The following is a 24,272-nucleotide window of genomic DNA, read 5'->3' as shown; positions in this document are numbered from 1 at the left end:
AGACTCAAAACATTTGACGGAAATCATTACCGCTGATGGAGTTTTTCAATTTAATCGGTTACCATTTGGTCTCTCGTCAGCCACCAGTGTGTTTCAGTGACTAATGACATGTTTATGGTCTTCTTTCAAAGTGACATATTGGCGGACATAATGGCGGCCATGTTTATGGTCTTCTTTCAAAGTGACATATTGGCGGACATAATGGCGGACTGTTGCATTAGCACTGTGTGCTTAACGCCACGCTCCTCCATTCCCTTGTAAATATGCCCAAACATTTTGTATCTTTGGCTGGTCCTAATATCGGTTCACATGTTAATGTGAAATTGAACCAGCATGAATCCTGAATGGTGCTTTATACGCTGTTCCTGGTACACTATAAAATGTCCATCTTTTGATGCATGCTGACGAGTTTTTTATATTTTTTTGCTTAATCTGTGTATATAATGAAATATGCTGGCTGGATTATATGCATTTGCCCTGTTGTAGAACAAGTGACTGCGGAAGATGTTATCTATTTTTTTTACTTCCTTTCTATGTCTCTTCCAGACTCACTCCTTTGCTTTCTTCTCTCCTTTGGCATTCACAAAATCCACCCTCCCAGAGTACTTTGCAGAGTTTATAGTTTCACCTCTCACTCTTCGTGGGTGGAGTGGTTCATGCAGCTGGTTGATTTGGGTGTGTGCACAGTCCAAATCTAGGAAAGCATTTGTGAATGTAGTGGGTGGCCGGAGAATCATTGGAATGTTAGTGTGCTGTAGAAAGGTTTACTGTTCACCCTCCCTCTGCGGCTGTTTCATACCACGCCTCACTTCTCCGTGGAGCACATTTCACTAGATCTGCGCATGGGTGAAAAGGGGGAGCAACCATACATGGAACCCTTGTGCTCTCACAACTGTTCCTTACAGCATTCCTAGCAAGCCATTGCTTAATTTGTGCCGGTGGTTGCAAGTGGTGGGCACTAACACTCATTTCTGGGGACCGGAACTTACTTTTCAAAATTATACACAGAGCAAGAGCTAGAAAGGCAGAAAAGGAGAGGGGAGAAATAGAAATATAGAAAAACAGCTAGAAAGAGAGAACGCAGGGGTGAAAATAACCTGCAAGAGAGACAAAAAGTGGCAGGAAGCGTGGGTGGTTGAAAGAGAAAGGCATCTGGGGAATGAATACTAAGCATCCCTGGTATTCAGCAACCACGGCATTTGACAATGCCAGTGGTGAGTTCCTCAGAAAAACTGTGTGCCCTTGTGCTTATTTATTTTTACAAATTAAGCACTGCCGGTGCCCGCTAAGATTCTGCTTTCTGAAGTACTTTCATTCTCAATAGCACCAGAGGGAGGGGACATATAGGCTTGTTTGTACACGACCCATTACATGCAGGGCCGGCTTTAGAGCAGTGCGACCGGTGCGGCCGCACTGGGTGCTGACCTGTGAAGGGGGTACTGACCTCAGGGGGGCACTATGTTTACCAATAACTTACGATTGGAGAGACAAGAGGCACTTTTGCCCTGTGGTATCCGAGGAGGCGGTTATGAGCTGTGGGGGGCGCCAAAAATGACTGTCGCACCAGGCACCACCAGCGCTAAAGCTGGCCCTGATTACATGCCTTTAATCTGGGTCCCAGGGCAGCCACTGGGTACTAAGGAATATAGCTAGTGAGCATCACCTATATCACTAGTGTCCCCAGTCGATAGAACTATTGCAATGGATATGGCTAACCCAAACGTCCTTTGCACACTAGACTGCGTATGGGTACCAAGGTCGAGCAGTCCAGGTGTCGACGAGGCGCAGTGGCGTAGTGTGGGAGGTACATAAGTGTGGTTGCCCCGGATGCAAAATTCTTAGGAACGCAAAATTTTCAAAGAAAGTATTGCACCCCCCTAACCCGTGGACCGTTTGTACTTTCTGAGCTAACGGTCCACTGGTTAGGGGGTGCAATACTTTAATTAAAAATTGTGCCCCAGGTCCAGGCAACCCACGCTACGCCGCTAACGAGGTGGGAAGGGTTTGGAACTCAGATTCAGTACGCCCCAGCAATCACACACAATGAATGAAAGTCATCATCCAATCTGAGCAGAAGCTTTAAAAAACATGTGAGCTATCAAAAAGATGAACAACAAAGTACTTCTGTGGGCTAAGGTTAGAACTGCAGGATTGATAGAATTTAGAGACAAAATACTTGGGAATGTGTAATAATTATTCCTCTAAGTCGATAAAAAAGGCCAATCAGGGTTTCCAACAATGTGTGCTCAGCTGTTTGACCTTTCATGCATCACCCTTGCCCCACCTAACCCCTCCCACCCTCTGGTACAGAGATTGCAGTGTATCGATACACACTAGGAATCAAAGGGAGAGGTCCTATGTGGGAGACCGTATTACTCCCCGTCTGAATGTGAACTCACCAGTGCTTTAAATGGGCCGGTACTCACCGGTACGGAGTACTGGCACTTTTATATTTTCTCCCCTTGAGTACCGGGATCTTTTCTCGGCAAAGGAGAGTACCCGTACTCATAACGGCCCGGTTTTGATGCGGTCGGTTCTGCCTCCATCCTTGGCAGGTCTTTCTGCACGGCCTACAATGGGTTAAAGCGCCTTTCAAACCAAGCTGAAGCCTGGGCTGCACTGGTTCAAAAGCGCCAGCAGAGCAGCTCGCCTTCAGTAGAACACAGAGCTGCGTGTGCATCTCTGGAGTGAAAGGTCGAGTATCGCTGCTGGGTCCCTTTCAGAGGGGGTCTGAAGGTGACAAAAAAACCTGATTGGCGCGAGCATAGACCACATTGTTCAGGGACACAGCATGTTAGTATGCCCATTGTTTTAATCGCGCGCAAATCTTCGCCCATCAACAATTTAAATGAGAGGGATTTGCATGAAACAAAATCCCGGCCCTCTAGATTACATCAATGCATTCATACTTTTTTTTAAAAACCTGCAGCAATAGCACTGATTCGTCAGCCTGCCATTTATTGGAAAGCATAACCCCGCCCCTTTGCCCCGCCCCCAATCCACTACTTTTTTTTGTGAGTACCTGCACTTATTTTTTTTCCATTTAAAGCACTGGAACTCACTAGAAGTAGGTCTCACAGGTCACGAAAAAAAAGGGGAAGGGGAGGAGGGGGGAGAGAAAGAAAACCTCCCCTGATATCATGTAATGAAGGTACTGGGCCCGGCCCAGAAAGTGCCCTATTGCATGGGAGGAGACCTCTGTCAGGACAAGTTCGTACTCGCCAAAGGGCGACATACTTCATCATAGGATTCCCTTCTCACACCAGGGCTGCAAGGTGGCTGGTGTGGGCTACAACTCTCCTGGGCTACAAGAGGAGCTGGGGTGTTTTAGGGAAGGGACCAGGGATAAGGATGGTGAGGAGGTTAAATCTGTTTCTGGGAGGCCAAATGTCTTTCATTATGTGGTCTTCTAGGACAGGAATAAAAAAGAGAGAGGACTTGGGGTTATCAGCAAATATACCCCTACAATAGGTCAACATGTTTCTGACTTCTACTGACCACCGCAGGGGTTCTGGGGCATTCTTCAGGACCAAATGGTAAGTCACTCCTCCTCAAAATCATAAAGGCAAAAATGTATATACTGCCCACCACATTTCAGGAACCTATATGAGTGGGCGATGTTCTGGGAATTACAGAGGAAAGGGTGCACCTTATCATCTAATGGGTGGTAATTAAATACCTCTCTCCAGCCTTGTAGGTGACCCCATTATGTACACGGCTGCAAGGTGGTCTATGTCCTGCAGGATATGGGAGTCCCGGCTGGAGATTGCAGTGACATGTCAGTCAAATGCTGTCTCAAACATCAGACCAAAAAACTCACCCACCCGACTAGCCAAAGACCCTGGAAAATTATTCATGTGAGGTTTATCCAGTAAACTGGTAATGATTGAATACCAGTTGTTGTAAATCCTGGGTTTTTCAGTAGTGCACACTCTATTGCAACTGGCCACAACCATTTGCTCATATGGTCTTTGGTGCTGGGGGTTGGCTAAGCTTTGTTATTGACTTCCAAGGATTATTGCAAAATTTGATTGGCCTTCTTTTTATCGCAAACAGCTAATCATGGTCAAGATTTCCCCGTATTGGGCACACAGTAGATAGTGTGGCCTTCACTGGGAGCTATAGCATCCTCGGTTAGTGTGACACAAACATTTTTCCCCCTGATAACGTTCGAATGATAGGTAGGTAACACAAATTTTGTCTAAATGGTCACATGTTCAGCTAAACCAGACCTAGGATTGGATGGAAAATGCAAGGTTCCACACAACCTAAGAACAGGACATCCACGGACTCCAGGATGGAAAACTGATTAAAATGCCCTTTTCACACTGCACTCCTGCCCATTGCATTGCATGCGCAGACATACACTAGTGGCAGCGTGGGACAAAATCAGGGAGCAGGTTGACTGGGCAGTGTGGACCCATCAAGATGCACAGGCCTTTGGTGTCTCCGGTATGTTCTCAGCCCTCGTGTGAGGTTTTTGGGTATTCGTTTCACTTCAAGTTATCTGTGCTGCAGGTCCTTGTTGTTTCTGAGGAAGATTTATATATGTGGAGATTTATATAGCACAGATTATCACCTGTGAGGGTATCCAAGTACTGTCCATGAGCACGGGGAGACTAAGTGATTTGCCCAGAATCACAGGATGTTGAGCTGACGCCGAGACTCAACACTGGATCCGGATCCCCTGCTCCTGAGTCGCCACTGTGGACACTGCGCATCATCCTCTCCCCTTGGATAGTGATTCCTTGAATGGGCCATTCATGCAGGCTTCCTCAGCTAGGCCTCGATTGTTAATTCTCTTGTCAGTACAGGTCCTCTCATCTCAAGACAGTCAAGCTGCTCGCCGTCTGAACATGAAGGAGCAGCCATTGCTTTGTTGTTTAGTCTAAGAGGTAGGCAGAGCCACTAAACTCTTTTTTGAAATCTAACATGATGAAAAATTCTGCATCCAGCGGTCAGCAGTTACTGCAGTGCTTAATTTGAGCCGGTGCTTGCCGGTGCTCGGCACCGGCAATTAATTGCCAACACCGGTGCTTGTGAAAGTCTGCCACAAAGTCTGGCTAATTTAGAGATAACCACAAAAACAGTTCATTATTAATTCAATATACATAAAAAATTACTATAACCTGCCGCCCAAGCCATTCTTATAGCTTTGAGGGCCTGGAATAGTCTGAATTGCCACACTTGTAGGAGTGCGATGGTTAGTAGTTGTGTTGTTACCATGGATGGCAGCAGTGGCAGGGACAATGTGTGGTTCAAGCTGCAGTGGACTCCTGACGAGAGCCCTGGCACTTATTTTTTTTTTTTTACAAATTAAGCACTAAGAGATGCTGGCAAGAAGCTAAGGCCCAGTCAAACTGTGCGGTTCCTCCACATCCTCTACCCACTCTCATAGTTAGCAGTTGGTTCTATTTTAAGCGGCGCTAACAGGAGAAATGGGCTGGTGCGGTTGCCTGTTGACGAGAGCCCCCACACTTATTTATTTGAAAAATACCTACTGCCTCTGTGTAAAGACAGACAGGATCGGACAGAAAAGCAAAAAATATGGTCACAAATCTGTTTACTCCGGGCAGGGACTCAAATTCTTACAAGTCTTGTTTGTACAGTAACTTTTGAGGGGATGGGGTATCGTTTAGGGATTGGCAAGAATCACAGCTGCACCCCCTGAGTCCTTCCTTGCAACGTTCCAAAAACATGGCGCCCAATTTGCACTTGTTTGAGCTATGACGGGAGACGTGTTGGCAAAACCACTAATTTTAGTGAGATGACGTGCACAATACGTCACTCCTCAGAAAAACTTGCATACTTATTCTGATACTGCTAACCTATTCCCAAGCCTCTGCTCTCTGTCCGATCATTCACAGAAAAAATCGAAACTCCACTGCTTTTTTACACCTACGTTTGTGTGCAGGTTTTTATATTTCAGTAATTCTCAAAGAATTCCAGGCGCGCCCTTGGAAGCTGGATAATTGCTTTCCAGGAGTACCCACCACCATCAGTACTTTTATTATTGTACATATATTCAGATCTCTAAGTGGGATGACAAAACTGGGCGGGGGGGGGGTCTCTCAAAGGGGCGTGGCCGACATTATTAAGGGCGTGGCTTAATAACACATAAGCTAAAAATCCGTGTTTAGCATAGTGTGCCGCCCGACTTGTATTTTGCTGTTTCTGTCATTGAATTCAGATGTACAATAAAAGTAACATTACACCTACAAAAAGCCAGGACTATTGACTTTGTCAATGGTTGATAGTTGCATAAGATAACTATGCAGCAACTATGTCTTGTATATAATATTGAAAAGCTTCTACTTTAAGCTGGTGACACCACAACAATGTTGCTGCTCCTGAGTTTCAAAAGGAGAAGGGAAATCCATAGAGAAAATGAGTCTCTTCAAAGGATTTCCCTTCCCCTAAAACGCTCACCTTGCATGACGTCATGACATATCTTCTCCACTAGTGAGAAGTGAGCAGTGAGCATGCGCACATCGATGTGCCCGCTGCCACTGCAGTCCCGAAAAACCACGGACCGCCTATGTCAGGGCACAAAACAGAGCCCGATAGAGACCCGTTTTGAGGCTCAGTACCGGTGAGACCCGGCCCACTAAAAGCCCTGCATATATTACAATTACGGACCTGCGTGTCCTTGCCAAAAGCACGTTTGATAGCATTTCCTCCAGGAGAAAAATATTTTCCCAGTATGGACGTTAAACTTTAAGAGTGAGAAGAACAGGCTGAGAAAAAAAATTAAAATACGGACTAACTCACAAGGTTATGGATGAGCATAAACTTTCCAGAGTAACCCATGCCAGGACGGGACACTCCCGACCTAAAAAAATAGATTTAAATCCATGTGACATTCCATTATAGCGGTTTAATATTACGTCTGAGTAAATGGATTTACCCATTGCTTAATTAAAAAAAAAATAAAGAAAAAGTGCCAGGGCCCTTCTCAGGAGGGCACTGACATTTTACTACCCATTTGCCCTGCCAGTGCTGCTAATGACGATTCAAACATAACCATTACCATCACACTCCCATAAGTGACAGTTCAGACTACTCCAAGCCTCCTAAAGTCATAAGAATGGCTAGGGAAGCAGTTATTAGTCATTTTAATGTATATTCAATTATCAAACAACCGTTATTGTGTTCAACCTAAAAATTAGGCAAACAGAGCCACCATGTGGCAGACTGTCATAAGTGCTGGCGTTGATTATTAAGTTCTGATGCGAGTACTGGCAACCTCCGGCTCAAATTAAGCACTGTGAAATGCACCTTTGTAAACTCCTGTTTTGGGAATTCAGTACCTCAATTTGCAGTCATATATCAAGCTGTTTCTATGTGGACCCTAACAACATGCAAAATAGCATTTTGAAATAGGCACCCTTTCACCTTCCACACCACTCGGCCATGTCTGAAAGGCAACATGCTGCTGCCACACGATATAAAATAAATAAATACACAAATACATATTTTAAAACCTCATAGGACAGTACCATTGATAAATCCAGTTATTGTGCAATATGACATTAATAAGCTTCCGTCTGTACGGACTAGCACCAGTCGTGCCATTGTTTTCAGTAAAGGTGTGCAGAAGAATTGTACTTAATTGGTGTTTCAGTCATCCAAGCATTCACCCAATGAATGGACGCATGAATCGAACAGCTGTAATTATACATACGCCGTGCGCACGGTGCGCTTGTTTTTCACATGTTTCCTTTGTCTTTTGGGCGTGTTTCGCAGCAGACAGGTGCGGTTCGAGAGAATCAGCACCATGCCCATAAAGGGGCCACGAGCTGGCAGGAGGCCAGTACCTCTGAGAAAGCACCAGTCTTTGTCCAGGTTTTTTTGCAGGTACCAGAAGCATCCGTGTGCAGATGCATGTGTGTATGCGTGATGTGGGTGTACATGCATGTGTTTGCTTTGATATGGTAACAAATTTGAGTTTGAACTGCAGTTAAAAAAAAACGCTCTGTAGATCAGTAGAGTTGTTCTACGTTTTTGGTGCACAGATGTAATCTTGTGTAACTCTTGAATTTCGCATGAGTTCAAATAGGAGCAATTTCGACCACTTCTCTCGCAAAATCTAATGTGAATTAGGCCTGTGAAAGGCTTTTTTTTAGTAAAATATGTTTAGCTGAAAAACGGTTGAACTGCTGAATACTGACCCCCAGAATGTCGCTGTAAAAGAATATTGTGCACAGTATATCCAGAGATAAAATAATTCAAGTTGACGTTTTTGTGCAGAGTACACCCTCGCAGAAAATGTCACTCAAGCTACTGCTGGAATGTATTTTTGCATGATACCCATTTTTTTCCAGCTGTAGTTTGTTTAAAATAAATGCAAATTTCGAACACCCTTAGATATTACAGCTTTAGTGCATGTGCTGGTTGACATGGTTGCATAACTGAGTGAAGTGCATTTGATTGCAGTTCGGTAACATGCATTCGTGAGTAAGGATTTATATGGATATAACGAATGTTTTTCAGACGAACTCCTGCCAAATGATCGCTTTTTATCAAACCTATGTTGCTGAATATTCATGATTTACACTTTGCTTTCTGTGAGTATTTTTTAAAGCAGGCCCCTGTCCCACCTGGGACACTCCTGTCACTTCCAGGGCAAGGGCTTTGCTCGTAAGGCCCCAGAGTGAGCTCTTCGGGGCATATTTACAAGCCCCTATCGCCACCAGATGTCCGTATCCGGTGGCGATACAAGCTTCCCCTTATTTACAAGGCAGCATTAAGCCACTTAACGTGGTTTAACACTGCCTTGTGAATAAGGCCCCTTTCACGCTATACTTAGTGTGAAAGGGGTGGGCAGTGGGTGTTGCGGTGGGCGTTTCACCCATTGACTTTGACGCTGCCCCCTATTTACAAGGGTGGTGTAAATATGGGGCAGCGCCAAAATTAAGGCCAGGGAAAACCTGGTCTTACCCTGGCGAAACGAGGAAAAATGCTCTATTACTCCTCATTTTTTAGGTCTCGCCTGACCCAGCGTATGCGCTGGTCTAGCGAGACTTATTCAGAGGGCTCCAAAAAGTGCTACCAGGCCAGCCTAGAGCTACAGTGCATGTGCGCGGGCGCGCGCGCCGCGGTTTACCGCGATTACTTTCACTTTCGCGGCCGCTTGGCATAGCCAATAGGTCTCGCTTTTGGGACCTCAGAAGTATTTAGTTATGCAACTGTTGCATGGCTAAATACTTCTAAGGTCCCAAAGACGAGACCTATTGGCTATGCCAATGCTTGTGCTGTTTCTATGTGTGCTGCGTTGTGTAGCACACATAGAAACAGCAATTGATTGTTTATGGGCAAGAAGGTCTCCCTTCCTGCACATAAACAATAATTTTAAAAAACGACGAGTCGCAACTTCTAAGTGTGCTGCACATAGCAGCATACATAGAAGTTACAAAGTGCCATTTCAGATTGTTTATGTGCAGGAAGGGACACCTTCCTGCACCTAAACAATCCTTCCCCTCAACACAGGCACCTTGCCCTATGGTGCAAGTGTGCCTGTGTTGGAGCTAGGCTGCTAAATTTAGTGCCAGCGCAGGGAGAAACGCAAGACTGCACTGTATTCTTGTAAATACGGTGCAGCCCTGCATTTCAGAAGTGGCGGAGCGCTGCATTAAGCCAGCAAGGCTAACGCCGCACTCCGTCACTTCTTTTGTAAATATGCCCCTTCATTTCTAGCTATCTTCTACTACCAAACCATAGTACTGTGACCAAAATTTCCTTGCTTGCATTGTGGCCCAAGGCACCCTTCCTACACCACGCTCATGGAGACACAATTCAATGGTTGGGAGCGGTTTAAGGCAGAGTTTCAGATTTATGTAAAATTGGCAAAAAGGACGCAAAGGTGCTTCACAACTGTGCACAACTGTGCTTTCACAGTATACTTAGGTGAAGGACAAGTTTACCTTTCTGCGCGGCAACTTACTCATGGATACATTCCAGTTCTGTTGTAGACCAGGACTTGGATTGAGCCATTTCGGACACATTGTATGGCCTTTTTAGGTCTCGCCTAGCGTTGCAGCGCACGTACGCCGCTCGCTCTGCGAGACATATTGTGGATGAAGAGATTTGAGAAGGGGACTTGAAGCCCCGCCCCTCTTTTTCATTGGCTGGCATCACCATTTGTGTAGAACGGTGGCCACCGATTGGAACTGAGGCTTTTTGGTTGCCGCAATTTCCCCTTTTCGTCCGGCCCATCCAGACTGGATCATCTGCTTCTCGGCTGTCATGAAGCAATTTCTTATCTTTACAGTGGCCATGTGTTTCTAATTAGTTCATCACTTGCTTCATTCCGCAAAGCGAGCTTTAGGGAGCCATCTGTTTCTAATTAGCTCATCACTTGTTTTCACTGCAGACACACACAAAGCGCATGGTGCGCTTTCACTTTCCTAGTTATTTTAGCATGTGATGGTTCTTCAATGCTTATCTCAAGGTAGGTTGATCTGTGTTTTTGACATAATTGTTTATTTAAAATGGAAAACCACCCTTTACATATGGCTGCCTTGCTAGCCGATGACGTTGAACTGGCTCAATGTGCGTGCTTCGACTGCTCTTTTGTCAAAATTAAAAGGCGTCCTGGGCTCTCTTTTGCAATGGGCATAGAAATAGCGGCGATTCCGGGCCCCGAGGAAGCAAGAGCTGCAAACTGCTGGCTGAGCAGCCCGCCGTGCTCAGCCCCTTCCGAAGCGGCGAGCTCTCCCTACCCCGTACGCCTCCTTGCACTGACCCACCCGCCTTGTGCTCCCCAGTACCGGGGTCTGGTGAAGTGTCTACACTCCTCAGAGGCAGGGCTCTTCTTACACGTACATACCAGTACCGGGGTCTGGTGAAGTGTCTACACGCCTCAGGGGCAGGGCGCTTCATACAAATACATACCAGTACCGGGGTCTGGTGAAGGGTCTACACGCCTCAGGGGCAGGGCGCTTCTTAGAAAGACATACCAGTACCGGGGTCTGATGAAGTGTGTCTGTCTACACGCTCAAGAGGCAGGCAGCTTCTTTACACATACATACATATCAGTACCAGAGTCTAATGGAGTGTGTCTAGACGTCAGGGGTAGGGAGTTTTTTACACATATATACCAGGGTGTGATGGATTGTGTCTGCACGCCTCAGACGCAGGGAGCTTTCTTTGTGACCTTTCCCTGTCCTCCCAATACTCCGTCCCAGGTTCAGTGGAGCTGAACGTGGTTGGAATGACCCCTCCCTATTCGGGTTTCTTCCTCCGTGGCACAGGCCCATCCCATGAAGTGATTAGGAGCCCAGCGTGGAAGGAAGGAGGCGGGCTTGGTGGAGGCGCACAATGGGGCTCAGTTAGCTGTGATTAAGCAGGTAATGGGAGCCCAGCTCTGCTCATTGTTCACAGAGTTGGTCACTGGGCAGGGGGAGGGGTCTCTGTTGCTCGGTAATTAACTCAAGCTACCTTCATCCTTAAATGGGTCATTAATAACAATCAAAGACTGTACAGCCCCCGGCAGCAGCAACAGCCAGTCTGCCCCAGAGAGATGCTACTGAACCGCCTGCTCCCCACAGACCCCTCCCTGCTGCTGGGGTATCTCCTTTCCCAGTGGCCAGTGTGAGGCCGTCTGTAGCCTCGGTGGCCTCGACAGTGGGAACATCGTCTGTAAGCCACAGAACTGCCAGTAGAGCTCCCAGGGATGTGTGGTATATCTGGTTTCCCTGTAGCAGCAGGCCTGTGGACACAAACCTCGTCAGACCTCCAGCGCTGCGTGTCATGACACTTGCATGGATTCAGGCGGCGCATGTATGTATTTAGAGTGTGGGGTACCTGTCACTTCCGTGTACCCAGGCTGAGGGCACAGGGCTGCACAGTCTGTTCTCTTTTATGCTCCAGGTGTCTTCTGTTTATCCGTCTGCAGGCCAAGTGCACAGGGCTGTACAACGTGAATTCCCAGCGCAGCTCCGAGAGGTGGGTACCCGCCACTTCAATATACCCATTCCGTGGGCACATGCATGTAGAGTCTGTGCAGGGCTGTGGGTACCGCCCGTTTCCACATACACGGGCTAGGCACTGACATGTACATACTGACCTGTTGGCTGTGTGTACCCATGATGTAGGCCCAGGAATGCACAGCCTGAGATACAGAAATGTGGGTACCTCCGCTTCTCGTGTACACTAGCCGATGACGCAGATATGCTCTGTTTATTTGCAGTACAAAAAGGGGTGGTGATGGACGGAGAATCAGAAGCAATCAAACACTCACACCCAGTCAACAGATCTGGGTTTGATCCATCACCGTTCTTTAGCCCACTCTGCCACCCCAGTTCAGACATGGCCATATGCAAATCAGTCTGACCTTGTGCCTCATGGGAACAGTCCAGCCCGAACTGCCAAGCCATGCCTTCCCTGGACCAGACACAAGCTTCCTAGGACCGGTTTCTGGCATTTCAGCCGTCTTCAGCCAGGCTTGCTTAAATCCAGTGGCAAAGTGAGCAAGGGACTCACGTCTGAGCATACCCTGCCAACTTATGGCGAACAAAGCGGTACAAAAAGGGGTGGTGATGGACGGAGCATCAGAACCAATCAAACACTCACACCCAGTCAACAGATCTGGGTTTGATCCATCACCGTTCTTTAGCCCACTCTGCCACCCCAGTTCAGACATGGCCATTTGCAAATCAGTCTGACCCTGTGCCTCATGGGAACAGTCCAGCCCGAACTGCCAAGCCATGTCTTCCCTGGACCAGACACAAGCTTCCTAGGACCGGTTTCTGGCATTTCAGCCGTCTTCAGCCAGGCTTGCTTGAATCCAGTGGCAAAGTGAGCAAGGGACTCACGTCTGAGCATACCCTGCCAACGTATGGCGAACAAAGCGGTACAAAAAGGGGTGGTGATGGACGGAGCATCAGAACCAATGAAACACTCACACCCAGTGAACAGATCTGGGTTTGATCCATCACCGTTCTTTAGCCCACTCTGCCACCCCTTTTGTACCGCTTTGTTCGCCATAAGTTGGCAGGGTATGCTCAGACGTGAGTCCCTTGCTCACTTTGCCACTGGATTCAATCAAGCCTGGCTGAAGATGGCTGAAATGCCAGAAACCGGTCCTAGGAAGCTTGTTTCCGGTCCAGGGAAGACATGGCTTGGCAGTTCGGGCTGGACTGTTCCCATGAGGCACAGGGTCAGACTGATTTGCATATGGCCATGTCTGAACTGGGGTGGCACAGTGGGCTAAAGAACGGTGATGGATCAAACCCAAATCTGTTGACTGGGTGTGAGTGTTTGGTTGGTTATGATGCTCCGTCCATCACCACCCCCTTTTGTACTGTTTATTTGCAGGGCTCTGTGTACCTGAGCTCTGCATGTACCCATGATGTAGGCCCAGGAACGTACAGCCGGAGCTGAAGAAATGTGGGGACCGCTGCTGTTCACGCGCACTGGCAGGCACAGCCAGTGCTGTGTTCGTTAGTTAGCTTGTTGTATCTATCTCTCCCTAAACGTTGCATCTGTGGCTAATTATGTTCCATTTTGATTACGTAATCTGTGTAATCTGACAACTTCATCGGTTTACAGGACCCTGAAGTTGTCAGATTATAGTGTAAGGACCTGTGGAATATTGCCCTGTCTGCCTGCAGCTTTAAACCCGCATCTCCAGGCTCTCTGCGGAGCTTCTGAACGGCGCCTGTTCTCTACGCCTGCCTTCTGCACTAGCTACCGGGGAGCTGGCGGTGTCATTTATTTTCCACCTCCCTTCCTTCGTAACCAATTTCCCATTTTCTGGGTCTTTAAATATAATCACTCCACTGCCCACAAAAATCAAAAGTAAAAAACATTGTAATTTACACCTGCAATAGCTCTAATTTTCACAAATGCGAGACCGTTGCATTGCAAATGCTTGTTCAGACTGTACACAAGGGTTATGCAGCTATCTTAGTTAATTTCATCTTGTTGCTAGCACATCATATTTTGGATCATGCCACACTCCTGACTGGGAACAAAGGCAAATATTAATTCTACAACATTCAGTATCAGCACATGTGTGGAGTTCCACCTCTGTGTATAACTTCCTAGGCAGATATGAATGTCAGACAGCAGTCTACATTTCAATACAATCAAAATGGAGGCCATTCTGTTAGGTACCAAGAACCATTAAGTTTATTAGAGTATGTTGATGCTTCTTTTGCTTGGAGATCCAATTGTCATAATTTTAAAACCTTGGAGCCCTCATGGACTTGCATAGATTACAAACTCCAGGTGTCAGCTGTGATTAAAACAATTCGTTTTACAATAGAACACATCAAAAGAATAGTCACACTTTTATCTAAAAAACAGTATCAAGGTATGGTTGTAAGGGTAATCTTGCTGTCCGCACTCAGTTACGTAAACATTCTTCATGCTGGACCTCACTGAAAGCACCTAACATGCTTTCAAGTAGTCAAAATGCCAGAGCTAGCCTAGTGTGATGCCTTAGGAGCACAACAACATTTCTGCAGAATGATCACCCCTCTGCTACCAGATTATTGTGATGGTAAGTCTCTACCGGGAAGCATAGAATTAAAACATTTTAAGTGGCACTCAAGATATTGGCATATATATATATGTATATTATGGATATTGTGCATAATTTGGACCAATGTTTGAGGCGCGCTTGTACTGGCAGCTGGGTGGCCTATAAAAAAGAACTTTATTAGTTCGAAATGCGTCAGCCAATCAACATTGTTTTTACCTGATTTTGCCCTGCACTAACCAATAACATGTTACGCTGGATGTGAGTTCATCATCGTCTCCCTGACCAGGAGGTCCAAAATCAACCCTCATCAACCAGGCTATACCTACTTCTCTGCCCCACACCGTTCATTTGCCAGGCTAGATTACTTTCTGATCTCCTCTACCCTACTTAATAAATGCACCATAGACTTGGCCCCCCGCTTTATATCCGATCATAATCCCCTAATACTAACTATTGGTGGGATGGGGGACTGGACGGACAATTCAATATGGAGCTTCGAAAAAGCCCTTTTACACGATACAGGATATCGGATCCATATGCAAGCCTGGATCCAGGAATTCCTGGAACACAACACAGGCTCAGCCTCAATTATGATGGTCTGGGATGCACTAAAGGCAGGTATACGGGGAGAAACCTTAAGCTTCTCCGCCAGGAAAAATAAAAAAGACAAAATAGCCATGACTATTCTCTTAGATTAAATTAAAAATCGCAGAGACTAAGTTAACTCACCAAATCCTAACAAATGAGGACACAGAAAACACCCAGAACACAGCTACATTTATTAAAGCCGAAATCGGGGCCTTTCTTTTAGATAAAACTTCTGCAAAATGTGTAGCTTCCTGCGAAGCTAACTATGAGTGTAGTGATAGCATAGGGCATCACCTTGCTGTAAAGACTAGGCAGAAAGCTATAAGCAACGAAATTCTGTCAATACGACTTCAATCAAGGATAGAGACTAATGACCCCTGTACAATAAGGAGTGCCTTCAAAGAGTACTACTCACAGCTGTACTACGAAGAAAATAACATCTCGGTTGAAATACTCCAACAAGGAATAGCCAACTACTACAAAGATATTCCTATAAGACCACAGGACCGGGGCATTTCTGAATGGCTGGAAGTCTCTCCAACTTGGGATGAGATCCTGGATGCCCTAACTAAACTTCAGAGTTGCAAAGCCGCCGGCATAGATGGCATCCCGCTAGATTTCTATAAAATATTCGCCCCAGAAATAAAGCTAGCCCTTCAAGCTGTAATCACTGCTATATTTAACGGGATCGCACCACCAGCCTCTTGGTCGAATGGCAAAATTGAGATTTTCTTAAAAAAGGACAAGCCTCCACTAGAAATGGGATCATACAGACCCATTACCCTTATTAATTGCGATTCTAAAATGTATTCCAAAATCCTAGCCACTCAGATTTCATTGATCATTGAGCAGCTGGTTTCCCCCTGGCAACATGGATTTATCCCCCAAAAAAACACCACCGAGCATATCAGGAGAGCTATCACCTTGTTCGACGCGGCTCAGGTGGCAGGAGATCCGATGTCCTTAATACTGCTGGACGCCGAAAAAGCTTTTGATCGGGTCTCCTGGCTTTTTTTATGGTACACCTTGAAGACTATGGGTTTTGGGCCCAGAAAAATCCAGGCTATCCAATCCCTGTATTTAAAACCTACGGCTTATATTTCAATAAACGGGCGTTTCACTGACAGACTGAACATCATGCGGGGTACTAGGCAGGGATGCCCCTGCTCGCCTTTACTTTTTGCCCTGTACATAGATCCCTTCATTAAAAAAATCGAAAACAACTCATCAATTATCCCCATGACCATTGAAGGAACTTCGACAAAAATTCTGGCATATGCAGATGATCTAGCCATCACCACCCCTGATCCAGAAAACGCTATTAAGGTATTAGAACGTGAGGCAAAAAAATTTGGGAAAATCTCTGGGTATACGCTAAATCAAAATAAAACACAAATCACTGAAATAAAAAAAGCCCTTAAACTCATTGACAATTTACACCTAACCTTAGTAGGCAGATGTAATGTCATCAAAATGACATATTTTCCCAAACTACTCTACTTTTTCCGGTCTATCCCCCTTGAATTTAGTAAGACACAACTTCAAATATTTCAACAACTCTTCTCACAATTTATATGGGCGTATTCACAACCAAGGCGGGCATTGAAACAGCTTTCCCAACCCAGGGAGAAAGGTGGTTGGGCATTCCCTAACATAACACTCTACTATTGGGCCTCGGTCCTACAATATAGCACCAAACTTTTAAAGGAGCAGTCTCCTCTGCCCTCTTACGCCCTTCCGTCTACATTTTGGTTGTTGCTAGGAAAGGAAGCTACCGTTTGTCTACTCAGACAGATTTCATTTGGCTACTACAAACGCGTACGCTTTTCTATACAAGTCAGTCAAGATTGTCCCACTCCTGGTCTTCACACATACATCCAAAAAATCCATCTCCTTCTGATCACATCTGTGTGTAAAGCGTAGATTGACCTCATTATCACTTAGCATAGCAAGAAAACACTCTTAAGTCAGTTTTGGATCCGCTTTATATCATGAAAATATCATCTATAAACCTCGTCCAGAAAACAATATGCCTGGTCAAGTGCTCATTCTTTTCGATCCACACAAGCTGTTCCTCCCACCATCCCATAAACATACAGGCATAGTTTAGCGCAAAGCAACTTCCCATGGCAGGTCCGACTACCTGTTTGTACCACCTATCTTCAAAAATGAAACAGTTGTTCCCTAGGCAAAAGGTCAGCATATCAATCAACATCATGGAATGCTCATAAAAGAAAATTAATTTGTCCCTGAAAAAGTGTTTGCATGCTCCAATTACCTCACTATGTCTGATACACGTGTACAGGGATACCACATCAATTGTCACTAGCCAGAAATTATCCTGCCATGATATGCCCTCAACTTTATTGATAAAGTCTGTGCTGTCCCTGCAATATGATGGAAGGTTGAGGACATAGGGAAAGAGGAAAGCATCCCAAAACACAGATGTATTTTTCAGGAGGCTGCCATTAGCTGACACTATGGGCCTACCAGGGGAATTGGTGCTGTCCTTGTGGATTTTCAGCAGCATATAAAAGTAGGTGCCGTGGGTGTCTTGGTATAAAGGAATCTGTATTCCTCCTCCCCCATATATTCCTGATCTCTCCAACTAGCCAGTTTAAAGTAGAAGTTGTTAGTTGCCTCATCATACGATTCCTTGCTAGACCTCACATAGTTCTTAGAGAGGATGAGTTGTCTGTTAGACTCCTTTCTGTATATCTTAATGTCCCATTAGACAACATTGCCCCCTTTGTCAGATGGCTTGAACACAAAGCTTTGGTCCCCATTGAGTGTCCCCAGGCCTGCCCTCTGCTCTGGAGTCAGATTGTGTGCATGTTTGTTTTTGGTTCTATTCCAAATTCTCATATGGTCCTGTGCAATGACCTCCTGAAAGCTATCCAAGTTGTCGTGTGAGAGGTTAGTATTAAAAGTAGATTAGGGCTTAAAATTCATAGGTGCTGTCCCTCTTGTTTCTAGACCTAGTTTTCCCAACAAGTCTCTCTCACCATTCACCTAATCCTTCACCTAGTTCAGCCGGGCACGACAGATCTTCAATATCATTCACACATAGGTACTCAGATATCTGATGGCGGTTCAATTCCATCGCGCCCCCACTCCCTGCGATCTTTTTTCTTTTCTGTACAAACATTTTCATTTTTAAGTTTACGTACATACAAGAAAACATCAATTTGAGTCCTGCTGTAATCAAAGTTTGCTGTTGGGCAAAAAGTTAATCCAAGTTCAAGTAGCGATTGTTCTGCTTTCGTCAATTCATGTGATGACAGGTTCACCACCGTAAGATTTTGCTCACTCATCATTTCCGTTTCGTCTGCCGCGTTGTTCTCCCATGTGGCGTGATGTTCTTTGTGTTTAAGTCCTCCCCTCTTGGTTTTCCTCCTTTTGCGTTTGCGCCTCTTCCTCTTCCTTCTTCCGGTGGTTTGGCTCCCAGAGTCTTGTTCGATTGTAAAGAAAAAAGTACTCCGCGAGTGATGTAAAAGGTAGGGGGTCTTTTCCTGCTGATTCGGATAGGTCCTCCAAGTCCGAATAACTTTCCGAACCTGACTCAGGCGTGGCCAGTTCCTGTTGTCTCAAGGCGCCCATCTGTTTGAATTGTCTAACGGCTCCATTGTATTTTCTCCCAAAAGTTAGTATCCTTCCGTTAACTGTGCACGCCCCTGTGTGTGGGAGCTTCGCATGGGAGTTCTTTGCCCATCACTGTCAATTTCCATCTAACCTTCTTTCTTTCTTCTTTTTTTTTTTTTAACACCTTAGCACCCTGCTAAGAGTAGAGCACTGGCCATAGAGTGTAGCTGAGGTCAAACAAACCTCTTTCTAATATTACAGTAGTCACGTGACGTTCCTCTCCACGCGACATCTCACCATGCAGCAGCCAGAGACTGTGGTGACAGACAGACTCTTTCACCTGTGCGCTAGTTCGCACATTGGTATTTGTGTCCACACCCAGCGGGTCCAGACTGTCACATATGTTTATCACCTTCTCTGATTCTTAACATTTTACAAGTATAGTGTTGTGGGAAATGAGAGGCGATATATTCCTGGGGTAGGCGGAACAAATCGTTCCATTGACAAGTAACACCTTTTATGGCATACAGTTGACGTCAGCGCTGCGCCTACAGATGCGCGCACCTGATTGGTTGCAAAAACCCGAACGAGACTATCACAATAATTAGGAGACTCGTCGACAATTGAGGTTCCTTTTTAAGTAATGAATGCCAAATGTAGAAAAAAGGCTAATAAAGCAGGTTTACTTCCATTGATTTAAACCTAAATTTGGAGCAAATTTATATATTTTGGATTACCCATGAATTCCAGTAGTATCCCTTCGGAAGCTGCAACAGTCATAGCTTCTCAAACATATTCACAGTCGAATCACTTGACTGCACTATTTAAACATGTGGAAATGCTTACCAAAAATGCATAGATCTACAGGATTCGATATTCCCAGCCTACACCATCAGTTTCATGACTAAGTCTCCACTCCACTGTTTTTCTTTTCACATTTCAGATTCATTCAACTGATGAAATCCGTGACTCCAGTGCCAGTAAATACTGGTCACTATTGCATTACTGACACCATTCCCCATAATAATGATGCTAGACAAAGGAGGTTGGGATCTTCGGAGTAATTGGCTGCAGAGGGCCTAATTAAACTCTTCACGGTCAATGAGTGTGATGCAGACCCCGTCCAAAGCCGCCCCTTGAGTGAATTACCATGAACCACTGCTGGACGTTCAGCCGCGGCTCAGCATAGGGCTACAATGGTGCTTAGCTGTGGTAGGCTTGTCGGCAGCAGAACAGCACCTGTCCTACAGTGATAAACATGACAGACCCACACGCTGCCCTGCTGGATCATGCAGGAGCATAACACCAGTGAAAGCAGTAATGCCTTCCTCATATGAATCGTATCCTACAAGCTCATAGGTGAACTCCCCATTTTAATGATGCAAAGTGGGCTGCCATTGATATTAGGCAAGGGCCGGCAGTCACGTGGCAGCACGAACCATGAAAGACATACAGACAATGCAGATGTAACAGGCATCTGAAATGCAGTAGAAATGCCACCTTTCCATAATGTGGACATTCTTCATGTACCGAGCATGACTTTTGGTGCATTGTGAGTATGTCATCCATCGAGTTCACTGCCGCGGAGCTGCCGTGCATGTTTGACTGCCCTTAGCTACTGGCATGTTGCAATGTCCCCTAGTCCACGTAGTATAACAGTTAGAAGTTTACGTTTTTGCTGTGATCTTCACTTGTAATTGTGTGCCCAAGACATCTGTGCATACTGCAATGTTTATGTATAGTGTACTGCACAGTTATGTTCATCACAAGTGGTCTGGTGTTCCTTCCTCTAACTAACTAACTCAATAACTCTCTCACTCTCTCACTCTTTCTCTCACTAACTCACTCTCTCACTAACTAACTTACTCTCTCACTAACTAACTAACTATCTCACTCCCTCTCACTAACTCCCTCACTATCGAACTCAATTTAAAAACACTAATTCTAACTATCTCTCTCTCACCGACTCTCTCTCTCCAAACTAACTCTCTAACTATCTCTCACTAAATAACTCTCTCTTTCTCTCACTAACTAACTCTCTAACTCTCTCACTGAATAACTTTCTCACTAACTCACTCTCTCACTCACTCACTAACTTACTAGCTCTCTCGCTCTCTCACTAACTAACTAACTAACCAACTCTATCATTAACAAACTAACTTGCTAACTATCTCACTAACTGTTACACAGGTACTATTTCCCAAGCATCAGCCTCCTGTTATTTATGCCCCCCCCCCATAGCAAACAAAAAACATAACAAGCAAGCATTGGCACACGCAGAAACAAGTTGCCAGCATTTAAAGAACAAAATATCAAGACATTATTTATAGGTAAAACTTTTTTAATATAGTCTTTCACTTGTACGTAATGCTTTCTTGGTCATATATAAGGTAACAAAAATGCTTTAAACACTTCTTTATTATAACTTTGCAGCATTCTACAAACTAATGTACAGCGCAGCTTAAAAACATAGGCAAAGTCAATATCTCTGGCTAAAAACTTATAAGGTCCCAAAGGCGAGACCTATTGGCTATGCCAATGCTTGTCTATTTTGTTTTAAACCAAGTGAATAAAGTGACAAGTGCCTGGGTCATTAATCAAAAACATTCAATTGCGAAGATTGTAATTGCGTTGATATGTATACAAACAACTAAATGTGACATACGTGTTTTCAAACCAATAAAAAGAGTTTAAAAAAAAACCATTCAATTGAACCTTATACCAGTATGAATTAACAGTAACAACGATTAATATATGTACATGGGTAATTTATCAGTTAACGGATGAACATTTAATTCATGGTTCAGCAACCTATTGTGCAGCCTTATATTTACAACTTTTCTGATGCCCCAACGTTAGTCCTAATGTGGCCACAGTGTCATATAAAAGTAGCCAGGATGCTAGCTTACTGGAAGCTATCCAGAAGGCTGACTGAAAATGTGGGTTATTTAGCACCTTCTGAATCTGAGAAAGTAATTTTTCAATCAAAGATGTGATGGAGAAAATCACCCACTGTCTGGCGCACTTACAAAGTGCTACCACTCCTCCCCCTGCTCCTCTAACACAGCACAGCCCTGCCGGCTCCTAACCAGCTGAGCAAGGACTGGAAAATTAAATGATAAAAACAATGCGTTATTATAATTTTTATTTTTCCTTTTTCACCTGCTCACAGAGCAGTGGGGCGACGCTCCTCCGCCTTAGTGGAGGAGCTGCCCCTGCTCAAGCATACATATTATTGTACAGGATCATACATGATGATTAGATACCTCACTAAGAAATTCTGAAACCATTGTAAATCAAATAGTAACAATGGGTAAAGAAACAGAAAATTATTTTCTTTTTTATTGAAATGTAATGGTGTTGCATAAAATCTTACCTCACTTAGAGGATAAATCATCTAATACACAGCTGATCCCGCTCCTGATTATGTTGTTGTTTGCTGTCCTGTGTTTCGTTATATTTTTCTGAGAGATATCTCTCCCACAACTCGTGAACCTACACAGTTGATACCTCTTTTGATTATGTTGTTGTTTGCTTTCCTGGTTTCCTTATTTCCAATCAGTTGTAAAACGCTCTGATACCCTCACAGGTCATGTTTGCGCTATATGACACCTTATAAATAAATAAATAAACCTGATATAAAATGTACCAACATTATGTCAACATAATCAGCCAATTTGATTTTGCAATGTTAGTATCAACTGCATTTACTGTAATGCAGAAAGAAAGCATGGGCTGCAATGGTATAAAAGTAGAAACAAATGTAGGACCACCAGTTGTGATCAATAGTCGAAACGCGCTGGCTTGGTATTTTCCATGTTAAGAGTGAATAAATAACTTACAAAATTGCTTTGGTGTGCCGCTTTTCCCTGTTCAGAATATATTTCTATAACCCAGTGGCGGTTGCAACTAGTTAGTTATCGTTAGGATTGTGCTACTTTTTGACTAGTTTGCGATTGAAAAGTTTCAGGATGATTCATCAAGCTGGGGCCAAGAAAAAGGGGGTCCCCAAATTGTGTTTTCCCGATTCATTTTTCCATAGGAACTTTAGACACAGGTATAGTCCAAACCGCTTAACGGAGTTACTACAAATTTGGCAGAAACCTAGATCTTGGTCCCAAAAGAGTTTTTTTTGTATTTTGGTGTAAATCCATTCGGTAGTTTTGGAAAAATTATGGTTAAAAAAAATTGTATATATTACGCCGTGGAGGATCTGCATAGCCGACAGACCTCAAGCAAAGATCTGATAGACTGCCACCACCTCAATCAGGAAGTGTTGGCAGCCATCTTAGGACTCAACACTAAGACACAAAAATTAGACCTAGGAGGCAGGGTACGAATACCCTAAGCTGAGCCCAAAATGTTTTTTTTGTTTAATTTTGCCACAAACCTGTGCCAATATTTTTTTTTAAAACATGAGCTCTGGCTCATTTAAAAAACAACACCAGCAGGTGGGCCGGGGGGAGCGAGATGTATATTTAAGGGGGAGGAGGGCACGTGGCCACCCTCCCCAAGCCTCCAAGAACTCCGGGGACCCCATCCCCCTATAGCCAATAATTTAAAATAAAGGGGAGGGTTGGCCGCCTGCCCCCCCCCCCCCCGAGCCCTGCAGCCACGGCGGCGGGTTACATTTACATATGGTAATTAAGAATTACTTTATGTTTAAAAGAACCCTAGAAATTCAATGAAGAAAAACAAAAGGTTAAAGTAACTTTATGGTTAGGTATGATAAAAGGATCTTTTTGTTTTTCTACATATAGAAATTCACTTAAAAAAAACAAAGTTTAAAGTAACATTATAGTTAGGTGAACGTGTCAGTTATAACATGAACATTTTGAACTAAAAAAACACAGAACTTTACCAAGTATAGTTAGGAGCACTAACTATAACTTGTGCCCCCATCATGCACAGCTTATAACCTTGCATATGACATCACTCATGACATGTTCCTTGACATCATTTATGACATTACTGATGACATCATGAGTGTGTTAGTTTGTTTGATAGTTTACATAGTGCTAGGTAACTGCCATAGTGCTGCTCAACCTAATTTTGTACAGCCTGTGTCCAGCTAATGGGTGTAAGTGTGTACAACAACCCATGTGCTTGTAATGCAGCATAGCTGTGTAAAGGTATTGAACACATTATAAATGTTTGCATTAAAGAGTAACGCTGTGTGCAGGTGACAGTTGATTTGTATTCATTATGCTCCACACAACTTTTTGGTTCTGCAGAAAATGTTTCCAACAGGAGAAAGATTCTACGTAGTAGGACTAACTTTTGTAAGCACCCTTGAGTTATTATAGAGAATTGTGTCAGCATGATAATTTATATTTAACATAGAAGAGTGTGTGCACCAAGTACTAACATTTGTTCGCGTGATTGTTTTGCTTCAGAAGATGGGCTATCTGTAAAGTTTTCACCACAGTATGAAGACTGTAGGTAGTATGATCTTTTAGCACCTTCAGATCTTGGCTATTGTTAGCAAATAGGGATTTTTACAAATATTGCACAGAATATACATTGTTCTTAATAGTTTCATTTGAATATTATGTGGTGTATTTCTCATGAGAAGTTCAGTGTTTGTAAACAGTGTGGAATAGAACAAACTCTT

The 24,272-nt window shown here is 44.4% G+C and overlaps 1 protein-coding gene across 4 annotated transcripts in view; it reads left to right on the top strand.

Moving 5' to 3' along the window:
- RHBDF1 (rhomboid 5 homolog 1) overlaps positions 1-24,272 on the top strand; it is a 430,268-nt gene that overhangs the window by 226,804 nt on the left and 179,192 nt on the right. For 2 of the 4 annotated variants that reach the window (XM_085628412.1, XM_085628411.1), the window contains exon 4: positions 7,747-7,857. The exons of the other annotated variants lie outside the window; for them this stretch is intronic. In XM_085628412.1, the coding sequence (XP_085484538.1) occupies positions 7,747-7,857 (111 nt within the window). The remainder of the gene's footprint in view (positions 1-7,746; positions 7,858-24,272) is intronic. 4 annotated transcript variants of the gene reach the window in all.

The sequence above is a fragment of the Triturus cristatus genome, chromosome 10 (genome assembly GCF_964204655.1).
Source record: "Triturus cristatus chromosome 10, aTriCri1.1, whole genome shotgun sequence".
NCBI lineage: Eukaryota > Metazoa > Chordata > Amphibia > Caudata > Salamandridae > Triturus > Triturus cristatus.
This window is presented reverse-complemented; position numbering and strand designations above follow the sequence as displayed.